Source organism: Mytilus trossulus, chromosome 6 (genome assembly GCF_036588685.1).
Source record: "Mytilus trossulus isolate FHL-02 chromosome 6, PNRI_Mtr1.1.1.hap1, whole genome shotgun sequence".
NCBI lineage: Eukaryota > Metazoa > Mollusca > Bivalvia > Mytilida > Mytilidae > Mytilus > Mytilus trossulus.
This window is the reverse complement of record NC_086378.1, coordinates 31,980,771-31,999,042: the sequence shown is the minus strand read 5'-3', so window position 1 is coordinate 31,999,042 and position 18,272 is coordinate 31,980,771. Positions and strand designations below refer to the sequence as shown.

Here is an 18,272-nt window from a genome sequence, read left to right as displayed (position 1 = left end):
AATAATGAAATATTATTTTCTTTTCAAAGTATTTCCAGGATGCAGAATTGATTCCCACATTGGCAGACAATAAGAATATTTCACGAACAGAGCATGCATGAGATTTATAAGCAGAAGAAAATAAATTAAAAAAGTTTGAACTACAGGCTTACACACATATAGTAGCCTATTTCGTCCGGTCGTTATCTATTGTTTCGTAACTATAATTTATCATTGTAGATACACGTGTGTATACTACGATAAACAGTAAACTCTTTGTATAACCTGGTCAGTTTTGATATCATATATCAACAATGAAGATCCTTTTATTTTGTCTCCTATTTGGTCAACATTTTCGAATGTATGGTAAGTACTTACACTTCGTCTATGGGAGAAAATCCATTACTCTGCAAAACAAATTAACTATTGCAGGGCAAAAGGGTCTATTGTTTTGGATTTTTACAGCACTTGGTTGATACCGGTGTTGGAAGACTTTCAGTACCCGAGGGTATCATCAATGAAGCCAACAGTAGTTTACCGGTGTTCAAAAGTCATAACTCGATTAAAAGAAACTATCCGGGTAAAAAACCAAAACCGTTGGAACCACATTAACTGTAACAGGAAAAGAAAGGGACAACAGGAACACCTAAGTGCAACAAAAACAAACGACAAGACACATAGAAACGAACTATTTGATAACAACTGCCTAATTTATGACTTAGTTGGACCTGGTTTAATGGCTAGCCAAACCTCCCGCTTTATGACAATGTTAAAAATATCTACGTGGCAGTAATACAACACACACACACACACACACACACGGACAAAACATTCATAACAGAGAAACTCAGGGATCGATACCGTTGCTGCGTAAGTCCCGGAGGGTATCGTTAGCCCAGTAGTCAGTACATCGGTATTGACATGACTTATATGAAAATTCCTTTTTGAATTTGTCCATTTTTAATTCTAAATCATATTGTTGGTAAAAACAACCCTATATCCAACTAAAAGAGAGAATACTATCAAAATCTTGCGTTCAGTTTCATTAATATTGTTTTTGAAATTTAAAGCATTTTGATATATGCGTGGGATAAACTAAATATACTGTATGTACACATACTTTACTATGTTAAGCTTTAATCTTGTACGTGTTTAAAGCAATTACTTATTTAACATTGCTTCAGCTGCGGTTTGCACTAGAAAATTTAAAGGACACTAAGAAACGTTGGCGTTAGATATAATATAAAAAATGTTGGAAGATTTTAAAAATGAAGTTGGAAAACTCTTTAAAAGTTGGATGATTAAAAAAATATGCTGCAAAATTCCGAAGAGAAGTTGGATGCTACGGAAATTCAGAAAACTTAAACTTTGTCAAATATGTGAACAAGGAGGGTTTGTAATGTAGATCTTTGTCTGTTATCTGTATGTCAAATGGCTATCTGCATTGCAGCATTGTTAAAATTAGATAGTAAGTTATATTAATTTTCAAATCATACACATGTTGGTTGACCTCTAGCTGGCTTCAGGTTATGGTTGTCATTGATTTGCTATCCCATTGGCATACATATACGAAGAATCGGCTTTTATACATTAAACGATAAAAATAAATAAAAAATAGAACGAATAGCGGCCACAATAAATACCATAATTCATTATAATTATTCGTTGGATTCCAATTTTGGAGAGTTTCGGGGTTATCTGGATACCATGAATTCAATTAGAAATGTTCTATAAGAATTAATGTATGAAGATTTTTGTAAAAAAACACGAAATCATGTATCCATGAAAGTGCACGTTTTCCTCAAACCTCGAAAATTGGTAGCCAAGAAAATAAAATAATCACAATACATGATATATTTATAATTATGTACCATTCTTCCAAGTCTTGACGGTAACCATAAAAGACTTGCACGTTAGTGATCGTTAGTAATAAGAATCACTGGTTCAGTACCCACCTTGTCAGCAACACGATGACGTGAAGTCTATTTTTATCACAGGTGGTTCAATATATGTAGATAAAGGAAACCCTTATACTGGCCAACCGTTGAAGGTCGGTGAACTGACAATTACCAAAACAGCACAGAAGAGTCCGCTACATACAAAAGGTAATCTTAACTTCATTTTTATTAGCAATTTACATAAGCATGAGGATGATTTAAAGTTAATTGTTATTAACAAGACATTTAATCGTCATGGTTATGCATGAAATAGTTGCATCTGGACTAAAAGCAAGCATCCATCAAAGTAAATAGCCATTGATGGAAAAACAAGTTATGTTGTTTTTCCACAACCACTCGGATAAAAAACAAAACTGTTTTCAAGCAAATGATGAAAGAGTGCGACATCAAAAGTTAGAGAGAAAATATGTGTGACCAATGCAACTAAGGCAACTAAAAATAGACAAAGAAACTCTCAAAACAAAAGCAACAAATAATTCAAGCTTATTCTAGTAATATTTCACTCAAAATTTCTTACTATAGACGCAGTGAATCATACGCGACACATCTAGTTTGACCCTTATCCTATGACCGGTATTATCTATCGGGAAAGCAATCGATCAAAAACAGATCCCTCATTGCTTCCGTTTTCTGATATGTCACATGAACGGCATATTGCAACACACACTAATTTGCTGTGCATGATAGCCAAAAAAAAAGTAGCCAAAGCAATCTGGAACACATATCATTTGGTATCTCTGGTACCGATAGCCTGTAATATGATATGAGATTACGAACTAAACACACGATTGCATGAATTTAATAATAAAAAAAAAAACTGATGGCCTACCAAGTTCTTTTCAAGTGTATCAATATACATTGTTCCATAAAAAGCAATACGGCCAATCGTCCAGATTACTAAAACTGTTCAATAAACTTTCTGCACTTATATGTTTTTCTTATAATAATTGACGGTATATATATTAGCTTTTCGTATTTTGAATTGTCATGTTATGACAGTTCTATTGTATTTGTGAGATTTTTAACATTTGGTTTACATGAATGCATATTTGTAGCTTACTTTCCTCAAGAAGCTGGTACATATCCAGTAGTTGTATTCATTGGCGGCCTTAATGGATACATTTTGGTAGAATTGTACGAAACTGTACTATACAGAATTGCTTCCCATGGTTTTATTGTTTTTGGAATTGACTATCGGTTTCCTGCAGACAACATTCAATTTGAGAAAGAGAACAACTTACAACAAGACATTTCAAAATTTTTTGACCAATATACATGGGTAAGTTAAAAAAAAACCTACAGTTTTGATCATGTACACACGTTTTTTGTAATTTTCACATTAAAGGTAGCCATGCGACAGATGACGAAACGGTTGGAAGGGAATAACCACAGGCACGTGTTTCTTTCCATGCATTGGAAGGTCGACTATCCATATATATAGACAATTGTTTCTATCCATGAGCAGGTTGACTATCCAAATATATATATAGAGACAATTGTTTCTATCCATGGGAAGGTCGACTATCCATATACATAGACACTTGTTTCTATATATTGGAAGATCGACTATCCATATAAATAGATGGATAGTCGATCTTCCCATGGATAGAAACAAAAGCCTGTAGTAGGAATAACCCAATTTATATCTTTCCGCCTGCGCCAAAAGTCCTAGAATGCGTGAAACCAGGATGCCAACCCGTCAACGAGAGAACAATTAAAATTACTAATTGTGCACAGCTTAATATGCCAGAAGATATAATCATAACTTGAAAATGCATATACCAGTATGCATAGATGGTTTAACTTATGATAATAATTGTTTGAAATTTCCATTTATCTTTTCCATCTGACCTTTGCCATTCCCCCTTGGGTTCAATGATTTACTTAGGCATGTAAAGTCAACTTCGAACCATGTTTACTTGGAGTAATTGTCAACTTTCTTTAGTCTACAAGTCTATTAATAAGGGCAACGTCAGTATGTGTAACACGACTCAGTCATTTGACCTTTGCCTTCATGATTAAGTGGAAACACTTATATATGACCTCTTCGTTACAATGAGCAACAGCTCAACGTGATTTGGAATAGAGCATCGTTGTGTATTCTTTACTAATGGCGATTATGCAGCTGAATGAAGTGTTTGTTGTCAGTGTTCACACCAGTTTTTATGTAGTTTCTATATAATCATTCATGAATATGAACAAATATATAAACCAATATTTTATGTTTAGCTTCAGAATTATATGTCTAATAAAACAGTGGCTACTATAGCATGGAATACGACTGGTTTAGTTTGTCATTCTTCTGGTTGTGATGTTACTCTGAAAATGATCAAAGAAAAGCCAAAGTTATTCAAGGTATAATGTATGTCTATACGATATTCATCATGTTGTGATTGTTTATTGCTTATAACATTGTTATTACAATATATTGGGAAGAAATGCATGCAGTTTTATTATATTTTAGTATAGAATATACTTTTTTTTATCGTTTAACATATAAATTTCTGCCAAAGGTCTGAAGTTCTTCTGGCTTTTTCGGTTTACTCTGTCAATAAAGACCCGTCTCTATGAAATAGATAAATCGAATTAAAAGATATAACTTCCTGAAAGGCTACCTCTAGATCTGGTTAAACGATGTTTAACGTATCCAAAATATTATACTTATAGACTTTAAAAACGCAATACACATTATTGGTGATTTAAACAAATCATGATTAGTCTTCATATAACTTATATTCACACTTACCATACTTATTTCTAGTTAGAAAAAAACAATATTTGACTTATAATTACCTGAGGTTATTGAAAAATACCGAACTATTGAAGTCGCACGACTTTCTTCGAACGAAATTTGAAAACCAAAAATATTTTTTTAAAGGTTTTATTTTCTTCGTGAAACATCTCTTTATAATCCATACCCTCATTTAAATCAGTAAAAATTATTGCTTTTTTATCATGACCAGATAGAGCAATAAAAATATGAATCAAACCACAGGAATATTGCAGACAGGAATACGTTAACGTGCTGTTGCCAGATAATTTCACGTCAGAAACTCCGTCTTGCTGTACTTCCAGCAACGGTACAACCAGATGGGATTTGTTGATGACCGTCCATAACCAGAACAAAACAGAACTTAAAACATGCCCAATAGAATTGGTACATCTTTCTGGCAATCATTGTGGCAATAGTCACAGAAAGTCATTGCCTTCGACGCTAACACAACCTCTTATAAGGGTTAAACAAGCGTCTCAGTGCATACTGCAAGGTTTAAACATTGAAAATTATGTAATCAATTCATCTTTTTTAGGTCGCCGCGCGCGATATAGCCTTTTTGTGCTATTGCGGCGTAAAGCAACCAACAATCAATCAATCATCTTTTTTTAGGCAATGAAGAAAAGAATGAAATTATGAAATTTATTGTTTTACATTTATTTTACAAAAATTGCATGTTTGAAATGGGAATTACATGTAAAAGAACATTCTTGTTGCCTTTTTAAAGTCCGTCAGTATAATAGTTATTAACATGAACATGGAATGCAAACATACACAGAAATTAAAAAATACATAGCTGCTGAAAATACTATATATACAATTTTAAAACTCTTAAAACAAATGAAAAAAAATCAGTCTTAAAAAGTTATTGTGTTTCTTTGATTTTATATGAAACAAAAACAATTACTTGGACAAACAATTAAAGAAGGATACATTTAAGCTATCATATGTTTCAGTCCACTGTATTCCTCGAACCTTATAGTCAGGACGTCAAAGACAAAATCGACATTAAGATGCCAGCATTTATGTATGGAACACAACTGTCAGAGGAGGGAAATAAATGTGCAATTCCTGGTTATGACTACAATACATTTTATGACCTTTGGAGCTGCCCTAAAATAGTAATGAATGTTGCAGTAAGTAAATGTGATACATGTATGTGTTATTAATATCGCCAATTTATAAAATAAAAAATTTCAACAGGCGACTGGTGATTATTTTCATATTATATTAATTCAAACGTTAACTTATTGATTTTTCTAGTATTATTAATAATCAGATAGGTTTGATGTATTTTGGTAATCATATGTATAATCAAGGTTTATAAGAATGCACACTTCAAATTTAAGAAATATGCAATAATGGTTATTCCAAAGAAATGGTGACATAAAGAGGTTTGGCCCTCTTGCTACTTTATAGCACACTAGAACCTTTCTAAAAAAAAGTCTTCAAATATTTAGATATAAAAAGATGTGGTATGAGTGCCAATGAGACAACTCTCCATCAAAGTTACAATTTGTAAAAGTAAACCATTATAGGTCAAAGTAAACATGTATTCAAACCAATTCTTGTTGAGTGATAGTACCAGTATAACTTCTATGGTGATGATACCAGCTTAGAACCTTTTTCGTGTTGCTAAATCTTTAGTTTTCTATGTTGTGTTTTGTGTACTGTTGTTTGCCTGTTTGTTGTTTTCTTTTTTAGGCATTTCGTTGGAAAATTGAGGAGAAAAATAAAAGCTTACGTTATATTGAGTACCTAGATTATACTTCTCTCAGGTTTTCCACTTGGTGAATTTAACGTTGTTATATAATATCTTAACCTTTTTCAAATTGATTATTTTTTTAACTGAAAGCACTGCCACACACATATATTTTTTGAGAAATTACCATTTTGACTTTAAATATGATGAACAATGTTTTTGTATTATAGGACTTTGGTCACTGTGATATATTGGACCCTGAGCCTTGGGCTGGTAGGTGCCACCTTTTGTCATTTTAGACCACAAAAAAAACATAATGCTTTTTCCGATAATAATGAAAGCTTTAACTTTCAATAAATCATTCATTGCAAATAATAACTACAAATTACATATATATCTTTAACCGCTTAGAATTTCCCACATGAAAACTGTATACGGATTATACGACGTATACAACCTTCTATTCAACAAATTGGACATAACTGATGTTTTCCAAGTCTTGTTTCCATCCCTTCTATGCTATCCCTTATTTTACAGCATGTCGTGACGTCCACCATTGCAAGATAACCAGGAATACAACGAAACTTCCAGAGTATCACGAATTTGTTCAAGGAGCAGTCAGTAGTTTCTTAGTAAATACACTACAGAACAGGACTGATGCTTTGAAGTATATCACACAGAAACCATTGATTCCATTAAATCTGTTGGAACTAAAAACGGATCTAAACTGTACCAAAAGCCTCAAATAGTTAAAATAGCTAATGTATTGTGAAGCTATCTATAATGTTCAGATTAGATTTATGTTAGGATAATACAATTTTGATATGTTGAAGACGAATCTGTCATTTATGTATTATACTTACATAGATATTAAACTGAAAAAAAATATCTGTGGATAGTACTGTTATCTTTTGGTTATAATAGTGCAACGCATAGTATAGGCGATAAACGTAAAAACTATGTTGAAATCATAGTTGATTTTTCAAGACTTGCGGGTATTGGAATTTTGCCATTATTGCGGTTCGAGTATGTTCTTCAAATATTGGAAACAAAATTATGTTAACTTGCAGTTATCTATTTAAGGTCTCAAATATAAAGTGTAAAGACGTGGGCTGATATGCATAAAACCCCAAAAAGTGAAGACATCCATAATCCAATAATAGTACTAATTTATCTGTATGACATAAAAAAAAATCCGTCCTTTCGAAAAAAAAATCAAGCAGTTTTATGCATACATGTATCAGCTCTGGATCATACCAGTTTCGTTTTTGTCTTTATTCTGTGAACAAAGGATATCTGTGTTACCATCTTGGCACTTGTTAAATCTGAACTTGCAAAGAATATCAGTGTCTTCATCATAGTGTCATCGTTTTAAAAGAAAATTTGTTTTATTTTTATTTTTTTAAATTGAAGTTTTTGACAGATCAACGATCAAAACCAATTGGGAATACAAAACTATTAGTCGAATGATTAAAAACATCACTCTGGCCAACTAAAAAAAAGAGTCTAAAACAGTCCAAATAACGCCACAAATATTATTAGGTTTGTAATAGTTCATTGTTAATCATATCACATCATGATCACCTTATTTGTGAATTGTACATTGTAAATGACTTCTCAAAATAAAGACATATTTTTTTTAATTGTTTTATCGATTTCAGATTTAAAATTTTCAAAGTTTTAAAGAAAGAGTTGTTAATCTATAAGTTCATGTTCTTAGAATTCTCAACAAAAGTATTAAGGAACAATATAATGCAATACATAACACAATTCTTCTTCATGTTTTATTCAATCAATTCCTCGATATATAGAAGTTTGTCACTACTTTGATACACGGCTTCGTCTACTTCACAATGAAAACATGGGTGGTTGTGTCTGAAAACAAAAATGAAAATGATTGTGTCTGAAAACAAAAATGAAAAGTCTATTTTGTATTCACAGCGTCATGTGTTAACCTATATATATATACTATACACGATAGAAATTGGAAATTCGAATGTGGTATGAGTGCCAATGAGACAACTTTTCATCCACGTCACAATTATAAAAGTAAGCAATTATAAGTAAAAAAACATACAAACAAAGAAAAAAACACCAAACAAATTCAATTATAGGTCAATGTAGTCTTCGACACGGAGCCAGGCTCACACCGAACAACAAGCTATAAAAGGCCCCAAAATTACAAGTGTAAAACCATTTACAGCAGGATCAAGTCCGTAAAGTATATTCCGAAATATATATATGTACAGCGTTAGAATCAACCCATTCAAATTCAAAAAAATAATAAAGATATTTTAACAAATTATATATGTAACTATAATTTCAGCAATGGTTATATGATTGGTTATCAAATACAGATGCAACTCTTCCATTTGTCTTTTATCTTTTTGGTTTATTTTGTTATTAAGTTCATACTTGTAATTTTGGGGCCCTTTATAGCTTGTTGTTCGGTGTAAGCCAAGGCTCCGTGTTGAAGGCCGTACTTTAACCTATAATGGTTTAATTTTTAAATTGTTATTTGGATGGAGAGTTGTCTCATTGGCACTCACACCACATCTTCCTATATCTATTAACCAGTTTCACAGTCTCTCCTGGTAATGGTCCCCGATGTTGTTTAGATACTAGAGTGTGTAGTGCTTAGTGTTTCAAAACTCTGAACGATTTATGAACAACTTAATCCGTGTAACTCGTTTTACTTTTTTCTACGATTGATTGGTGTAATGCGCTTACTACCTTTTCTTATTTTATTTACTTTTGTGCTGAATCAAGAGCCATTATAGTCTCTCGGGTCTTTCGAAAGGATGTTGTGAAAATTTAAATTAATATATATAAAAATGAAGATGGGGTGTGATTGCTAATGAGATAACTCTCCACAAGAGACCTAATGACATAGAAATTAACAATGAGCAAAGCCCATACCGCATAGTTAGCTATAAAAGACCCCGAAATGACAAATGTGAAACAATTCAAACGAGAAAACTAACGGCCTAATTTATGTAAAAAAAATTAACGAAAAAAAGAAATATGTAACACATAAACAAACGACAACCACTGAATTACAGGCTCCTAATGACTTGGGACAGGCACATCCATACAGATGGCGGGGTTAAACATTTCAGCGGGATCCCTCCCTTCCCCTAACCTGGATATGAAAGTTTTATCTTGATTCGGTTCACATTTTACAATACAAACATAAGCTTTTAAGAGCTTTTTATCATATATATAAAACAACATAAACACAACATTAAAACACACAATATGCAGACAATAGTGTAAAGGTGCAACATTAGAACACATGATGGACGTGGCTCGGTATTTGTGTATCCCAACAACAAAAAGACACTAAGCATGCTCAATGAATATTGATTTTGAATAAATTATGAAAGGAATTCGCAATCAACAGTAATCACTTCGTATTATGATAGCATGTATATTTTGAAATATTGGTGGGTAAAAGGTTGTTTCTTTTGTTTCAGCATGTAAAGACACACATTTCTGCACAATTACACCAAATATTACTAAACTTTTGGAATACAAGGAGTTTGTACAAGGTGCGACTAGCAGTTTTCTAGTTAGTTCCCTGCAAGGCAGAACAGATGCGATGAAATACATCACACAAAAACCTCTTATACCATTACATTTACTGTTATCCCAAAGCAATAACTATTAAACAACTCACCTATACCAATGGCGATCGTCCAATTCCTAGTTGATTCCCGTAATCGTACCTTTCTTGACGACACCCATCGCATTGCGTCTACCATTGGAGGTAGTGAAATTTCATGATTTGACAGGAGAGCGAAATAAACAAGGGGAGCAATTTTATCGAACCGCATTCCGGACTGTATATAAAACTTTTAAGTTAGTTTTTGCATAGTTTATCTTCCCAAAAAGTACTCGTATAAATGTCATCCAAAATGTCAGAGTTTTCTAATCAATTCTTAAAAAAAATCTTCCAAAACTGAAACAATTATGAATAGGAAATCAATTGCGTGGGTGTAAACTCTAATTGGTTGATATTGACTACTTCTGGTTTTTCGGTTTTGATTTCCATGAAAGCCATTTTTATAATTTGCAGTAGTTTGAATATTCTAGAGATGTCTCGATTACGCATTAGAAAACGTTAGCTACAGCAGCGTGCTTACAGCCGAAAAAAAGGATTGAGATATTAGGGATCACTACATTTTTATCTTTTCTGTTTGTTTCAAATGGTATTTCTTCTCCAATGAGTATTTGGTAAAGGAATAGGGTAACGTTTTTTTTTAATTTATTTTAAGTGTTATTTAACGGATCTGAGATACTAGACAAACATATCATTTACCTCACACTTTTTTTAGTCATGCATTTATGCGTGAATCGTTGTTTGAGTAAAGACCAGTGGCGAATATTTCTGTGTACGTCAAGTCGATTCGGGAAGACCTTCGAAATCAATTTTAGCATTATATATAGTGGCAGCTGAGGGTGAAACAAACATTTTTTTTCAGGGCCAAAAACTTGAAACATTTTTTGTTTCCAAAACACCTCCACCCCCTTGCCTTTATGTTTTATACTCAACTGTAATAGCCTGATTTAAACTACATGTAAACATTGAGTTTTATCAATGGGAACGCAATTGTGTTAAGTTTACGTGTGAGTTACACTAACACAACACCGAATTTAGGTCAATGTGAACACGGCCTAATTACATTTGTATACGTGCATATGTAAATATATATTCGACTTTTTTATATTGATATGGTCATGGTAATATTCAGATGAGGTTCAGGCTGTGTCATTATCACATCAAGAAGAGGTTCATAGTGTGTCATAGTCACAATTACATGAGGTTCATAAGGTCATGATCATATTCAGATGAGATTCAGGTTGTGTCATTATCACATTTAGATGAGGTTCATAGTGTGTCATAGTCATATTAAGATGAGGTTCATAAGGTCATGGTCATATTCAGATGAGGTTCAGGCTGTGTCATTATCACATTAAGATGAGGTTCATAGTGTGTCATAGTCACATTAAGATGAGGTTAATAACGGGTCATGGTCACATTCAGGTGAGTTTCATAGTGTCATAGTCACATTAAAATTAGTTTCATAGTGTCATAGTTACATCAAAATGAGGTTCATATTGTTCAATAATCACAAAAGTTTTGGTTCATAGTGTCATAATCACATTACGATAATGTTCATAGTGTGTCATAGTCACATTTAGATGAAACTCAAAGTGTCATAATCACATTAGGATGAGGTTAATAGTGTCCATAGTCACATTAAAATGCGTTCATCATAGTGTGCCATAATCACATTAATATGAGGTTTATAGTGTACTATTGTCACATTAAGATGAGGTTAATAATGTCCATAGTCACATTAAGATGCGTATACCATAGTGTGCCATAATCACATTAAGATGAAGTTCATAATGTGGCATTGTCACATTAAGACAAGGTTCATTGTGTGTCGGGGTTCATTGTTTGTCATTGTCACATTAAGATGAGGTTCATATAGTCATAGTCCAATTAGGATGAGGTTCATATGGTCATAGTCCAATTAAGATAAGGTTCAGAGTGTGTCAATTAAACTGACTGAAAGATTATGATTAAATATGTTGATTTTAAATTCAACTGTTAAAAGCTGCAGATATTAAAATCGATGCCACTTAAGGCTATAGAACTCATACGCCGTATGTGACAACAAATATTGAAATCTGGTTCAGTTTCCTTATGCCAACGGGTTATAAGTTCGAGAGATAAGGATTATATACAGTTTTGGTGATAGGATGGATTTATCAATGGAAAAATGAGAAATAAAGAAAACATGTTCAATTTAATATTATTTCTATTCTCTGGAATCCTTTGGAAAAAAGGAGGTATGTATTCTCAAACTGAGTATTTAATTTATTTAAACTGAAAATATCATATAGATATATTTGATCGTAACTTAATATTATAAAGATATACCAAGGATTTTTTTTATATATATATTATATACTATTCAAATTCTTGGATATACTAAGCAATTTTATTAATAGCTGTTGTTTAAAATTGTGAACAGTGAAGCCTGACTTTTAACGTGTCTTCACAATCTAATATAATAGAATGTTAACAAAAGTAGAGATAAAAGAAAAATAAGGGGAAAATAACTCTACGAATGGTATCCTCGATAATTCCAGAAAAAAAACAACATAGGTCTGTTTTCTGTACAATTGCGAATTCCTCAGAATAAAGTCGGCAATTACATAGTTTTTTCTCCATATTTGTCAATTTTCTTCTATCTATTTTAGTAAAATACTTATGAACTAAATAAATAAACTCATTAACTTGAATATCACAGAAACACAAGAACACCAACGCGAGAGAAGACGTGAACAAGTAACAAAATGAATACTCCCCTTTTAAATTACCAGTGACTCTATATAGGGAAAACGGTACTATTTATTCTGCCATAGGCGACAATACTAACATTTTTAAAATTTACCAGTTTTCATAACAAAAAAACTGGATAAAACAGTTATGTGTGGTGTTAGTACTTTATTACTGTATTCTAAAAATTGAAGCCAAATAGAATCATGACCAATTTCCAACGGAGCTTGTTTATGTTATCCATGCCCACCGTTATTTTGCACCAAATTTATGAAATTTTGGAAGCCTTTTCGCATAAATCGCTAGAAAATATTTCAATAGGTTTTAAAATTTATATTGTAAATTTACACACTGCTGTTATTCATAGAAAAGTAAAAAAAAAATATTGTACCCTTACATCCAATCGCAGCGCTCCTAAGTTGACTTCCTTCACCTGTCTTGGGTACACAAAAGGCCAACCTAATGCTGGGAAAATGTAATACTACCGTTTTCCCTCTAGCGTTAACGCATACTTGTTTATATTTTTAAGTTGTTTTAAAATTAAATAACGAAGGTATTATCAGCTTAGTATTTATTTCTATGATTCCCGTTGATCATTTAAGAAATTATTACAAAATGAAGGTTCCAACTCAATAAACTCAATAAGGCACAGTTGACCTTTGGTTAATTTGAATATTATTGTGTTGTCTTTCTTGCTGTAATATAGCTCATATCGTTTCCGCGCATATATGCCTCCCATTATACTCACCAGGTTGAGGCTTTATGTTGTTTTGAAGAAATTGTTTTACTATTGTCACAAACATACGGAAGCGTATTAGGGACATCGAAAAAAAATAAAATTGGCAGTGAACTTTTTTTTCAAAGTTGAAATTTTGACTTTTCAAATCTCGAAATTTTGACTTTAACTTGAAATTATGGCTTTTCAAATCCCGAAATTTTGACTTAAACTTGAAATTTTGACTTTCTAAAATCTTGAAATTTCGTCTTTTCAAAAGTCAAAATTTTGACTTTTTTGAAACTCGAAATTTCAACTTATAAAAAAGTCAAAATTTCCACTTTAACCTCGAAATTTCGACTTTTTTAAAACTCGAAATTTCGTCCTATTTTTAAACTCGAAATTTCGACTTATTTAAAACTCGAAATTTCAACTTATTTAAAACTCGAAATTTCAACTTATTTTAAACTCAAAATTTCGACTTTTTTAAAACTCGAAATTTCGACTTATTCTAAACTCGAAATTTCGACGTATTTTAAACTCGACATTTCAACTTATTGTAAACTCAAAATTTTGACTTTTTTTTAAATCGAAATTTCGACTTTGATCTCAAAATTTCGACTGTTGAAATCTCGAATTTTTTACTTTTTCTAAGTACTTTTAAAACTTTGATGTTAGTATTCAAACAGTTGTTACAATTTTAGAAGGAGTAGACATGGACGCAAATTATTAAAGCGCCATCCACTTATTTTAGCAATTTGTATTCAGAAACTGGTTTTGTTCTTAAATTAAGATATGGATAAGCATTTAATATTAAAGAAACCATTCTTAAAGAACGTGCATGTTGAGAGACCCCCCCCCCCCCCCCCCCCCCCCCATATTCAATGTTTTAGTTTCCACGACACTGTCATAGATCGTCAAATCTGAGGACATTTAGCATCACAGTTGCAAAGGCCTGTTTGGTATACCAATAGCAAGTCACTGTCTTTGCCTTGTTTAAACAATGGTAAATCAAGTACTAGTAGCCAAAAATGACTGGCATATTCAGAACGACAAATGAGCTGCCCCAGTTTTCTAGTTTTGGAAGTTTGCATTCTTATAACACAACTATTAACCCTTGGCTTTATATATTAGACTGTTGAATAAAAGTATGTCGCAATATTATAGGTGTGTCGGAATAGCGGGGTTACTTGATACACATATCTGAAGTCCAGACTTGAAATATGTATTTAAACGTGAAACATATTTTATTTATTCTTTGGCAAGAACACGATTTTCTATCTAAAATAACCTCTTTAAAAATGGTTAAGTTTATTAAAATATGCTTATGAATCTTTTGTGGATAGTTGTCTCATTGGCAATCATACCACATTTTCTTTTTCATATTATGAAGTTTATGATGTAAATGGCTCTCCGCCTCGTTGATATAAATGACTGTGAATGTGGTAATCGCAAACGTATAAATACTGAGGAAAAGCCGAAATTTTAAGTTTAAAATAAAATCGAAATTTTGAGTTTAAAAGAAGTAGAAATTTTGAGTTTAAAAGAAGTCGAAATTTCGAGTTTAGAAAGAGTCGAAATTTCGAGTTTACAAAAAATCGAAATTTTGAGTTTAAAAGAAGTCGAAATTTCGAGTTTAGAAAAAGTCGAAATATCGAGTTTTAAAAAAGTTGAAATTTCAAGATTTTAGAAAGTCAAAATTTCAAGATAAGAAAAGTTAAAATTTCGAGTTAAAGTCGCCTTTTTTAGATTTGAAATGTCAAAATTTGGACTTTGAAAAAAAAGTTCACTGCCAATTTTATTTTTTCTATGTGTCCCTAATACGCTTCCGTACAAACATGTTTTTAAGCAACGAAAATTTTAAAGGACTTTTGAAGTCAAAACTTTTACGTTGCTTTAGCTGAGACAAAAAAAAACGGTTTTAAGGTTTTGAAAAATAATCAAATGGGAAATTGCCTTTAGCAATTGACCAAACAATAATATATGTTTTATTCATGATACTTATTGGACCCCAAATGCTATCTTTTGTACAGACATATTTTTACATAATCATTCCAGGATTTTCATTGTTCGGTAGCAAAACCATAGTAAGACGCCGCTAAAGTGGTTAAGATGGGCATCCATTTGGATTTGCGGGATTTATAAACACACCCATAACTCTTCGGAATGAGAATGAAGTACATAGTTTTCTGTACGTCAATAAATGACAATATTGTAATAACCTTTTTTGAGGGGTCCGTAAATAGTTTGTTAAAAAAACAGAATTTCGACCCTTATCAAGCATAATTATACTCAGTTTTGACTAAGTTTATCACGTCACGATTATTATATTTTTTATTTGTAACTAAACAAGAGAACTATGTCTGTCAGCGTTCATTATATATTTGATAAGTACATAATTTTTAGTGCATTTTATCAAAGTTGTAAGGGCACAAAGTTATTTTTACGGATTTTTGTACGACTCTGTTAACTCGGCTTTTGAATTCACTCACTAATTTTATATGCAGTGAATCAGTTTTGTAAGGGTATTAGATTTTATAACTGCACATCCCTATTCCGATGGTATTCATGGTAAAAAGGCTCTTGTTGTGTTCGTCTTGTAAATGTTAAAGAAGGAATGATTTTATATTAATAACAATGATCAAATATCACAGATCAAGATGTAAACAAAGTACATATTTGATGTCCCATGTTAAAGTCAAAAGAAATATGAAAATGTTGTGAGATAAAGGTCAATTATTTATGAAGAGAATGTAAGAAACAACAGCAGAACTGAAGTTTCAGAATAGATCTTTTATTATAATTACTCTAAATAACTTTGCGCCTGAGCATTCATTAGTGTTATCTTGCATTAATGCATTACATTTGTGGTCCTACGGTACCGTGCACGCCTCGCTTACTGTCGTGTATTTGATCCAAGAATTTGTCAAACCAAAGAATTGAAAATAGCATTGCTGCTTCTCCGCTAAGCACGTGACATTCGAAGTAGACGGCTTCCTGCAGAGTTTTATCTTGTTAGCAAGTAAGTTAACTACCCGACCAAGCTTGTCGATCGGATACAAAGTCGAGTCCATTTTCATATCGCAACATGTTCCCATCTTTAAATACATGTAATATTTTTCACTGGACGTTTCAGCGTCAATTATAATTGCAATCATATAACGTTGTAAAAGCATCATTTTGATTTTCCCTTTTCTCTTCTGTTATGTATGTAGACTTTTCCCTCTAATTTTCATGGTATTTTCATATTTCTTGATCGGTGTGAGAAAAATATTTCTCATCTCTAGAGAAAAGTTTGTTCTCGGCAAATGATTGGTCGAAATTCAATAATGATGTGATTTTTTAGAGAAACAGATTCAACCACTCTTTCTCGCGTGTTACAATATTTCTCCACTCTCAACAATTAAATTCAAAATGTTCGGCAAGCCTCGAGTTTTGAATTTTAAAGTTAAACTGTCTTGATGCAGTGATGAAAGCTTTATGTTTAATTCATAAACAAATATCATCACTTTTAAATGACTATAAACTTTGTATTTGAACCATACTCGAGTAAATTCTTTTATTACGACTAATTCCATTACAAAATTTTGAATTCAGCTACAAGAACTAATGAGAGACCTTTTCATCGTTATATAAACAGAATATTGTATTTGACATTCTAACTTGAAAAATGCACTACAGAACAACCAATGGTACATTTGCTAAATAATCAATCAAATGATTTCATTGAATCTTCTGCGTAAACTAAAATTACATATGAGGATACCTCATGAAAATGCCAATGGTGTCAGCTATCTTTTTCTGTAAAAGATGAGTGATTATTTTAATTAGATTTCTAGTAATTATTGACGTTTCTGTTGAAATATATCCAATACCTAACACATCAAATACCAGTTTTATTATCTTCTTGTTATGCTGCACTAACATATGCAAAGATGAAGAGAACATAAATTCAATAATTGCATAAACCTTGAAAAAAAAAATAATAAACGTTAAACATCGAGAATTTTTATCACACAGACCATACAATAGGGAACTCATACACACTATTTTACTTTAAAAGAAAATGTAATGAATTTGTTATGTCATGCAAAAAAATATTTTCATCATGCAGAAATATATGCACCATGATAAAATTCATTTAAGTACCATGTTATCAAAGGTTTTTACAACATTATTAATCTATTTACTGATATAAATTTAACCTTTGAATTCATTTTGTTCAGTGCATTCAGGTAACAAATGAAATCGAGTACTTTAGGCATTACACTAGCCGATGTTATCGGGTATGACACACTTTACACTTACCGATGTAATCGATATCGCCAGACTTTAAACTAAATGGTGTAATCTAGTATACAAGGCGGTACACTAACCGATGTAAAAGAGTATGCAAGGCCCTTAACTAACCGAATTAATCGAGTATGCAAGGCTGTACACTAACCGATGTAATCGAGTATGCAAGGCTGTACACTAACCGATGTAATCGAGTATGCAAGGCTCAACACTAAACCGATGTAATCGAGTATGCAAGGCTCTACACTAACCAATGCAATCGAGTATACAAGGCTCTTCACTAACCGAATTTATCGAGTAGGCAAGGCTGTACACTAACCGATGTAATCGAGTATGCAAGGCTCTACACTAACCGATGTAATCGAGTATGCAAGGCTCTACACTAACCGATGTTATCGAGTATGCAAGACTCTACACTAACCTTGTTATCGAGTATGCAAGGCTCAACACTAACCGATATTATCGAGTATGCAATGCTCTACATTTACCGATTT

At 32.2% G+C, this 18,272-nt stretch overlaps 1 protein-coding gene across 1 annotated transcript; it reads left to right on the top strand.

Annotated features, from left to right (window-relative positions):
- Positions 1-256: 256 nt before the first annotated feature.
- On the top strand, positions 257-7,954 carry LOC134723324 (uncharacterized). Its single transcript, XM_063586945.1, has 7 exons — positions 257-345; positions 1,977-2,084; positions 2,993-3,216; positions 4,167-4,292; positions 5,667-5,846; positions 6,643-6,685; positions 6,950-7,954. Exons 1-7 carry the CDS (start codon positions 294-296, stop codon positions 7,159-7,161), a joined length of 945 nt encoding a protein of 314 aa, XP_063443015.1. The 5' UTR covers positions 257-293; the 3' UTR covers positions 7,162-7,954.
- Positions 7,955-18,272: the final 10,318 nt, after the last annotated feature.

Bases quoted from the DNA above. Each gene is read 5' to 3' on its own strand.
- LOC134723324 (XM_063586945.1), top strand. From the start codon at position 294: ATGAAGATCCTTTTATTTTGTCTCCTATTTGGTCAACATTTTCGAATG. The intron at 3,217-4,166 runs GTAAGTTAAAAA...TTTTATGTTTAG, and splicing joins TTTTTGACCAATATACATGG to CTTCAGAATTATATGTCTAA. The intron at 4,293-5,666 runs GTATAATGTATG...CATATGTTTCAG, and splicing joins AAAAGCCAAAGTTATTCAAG to TCCACTGTATTCCTCGAACC.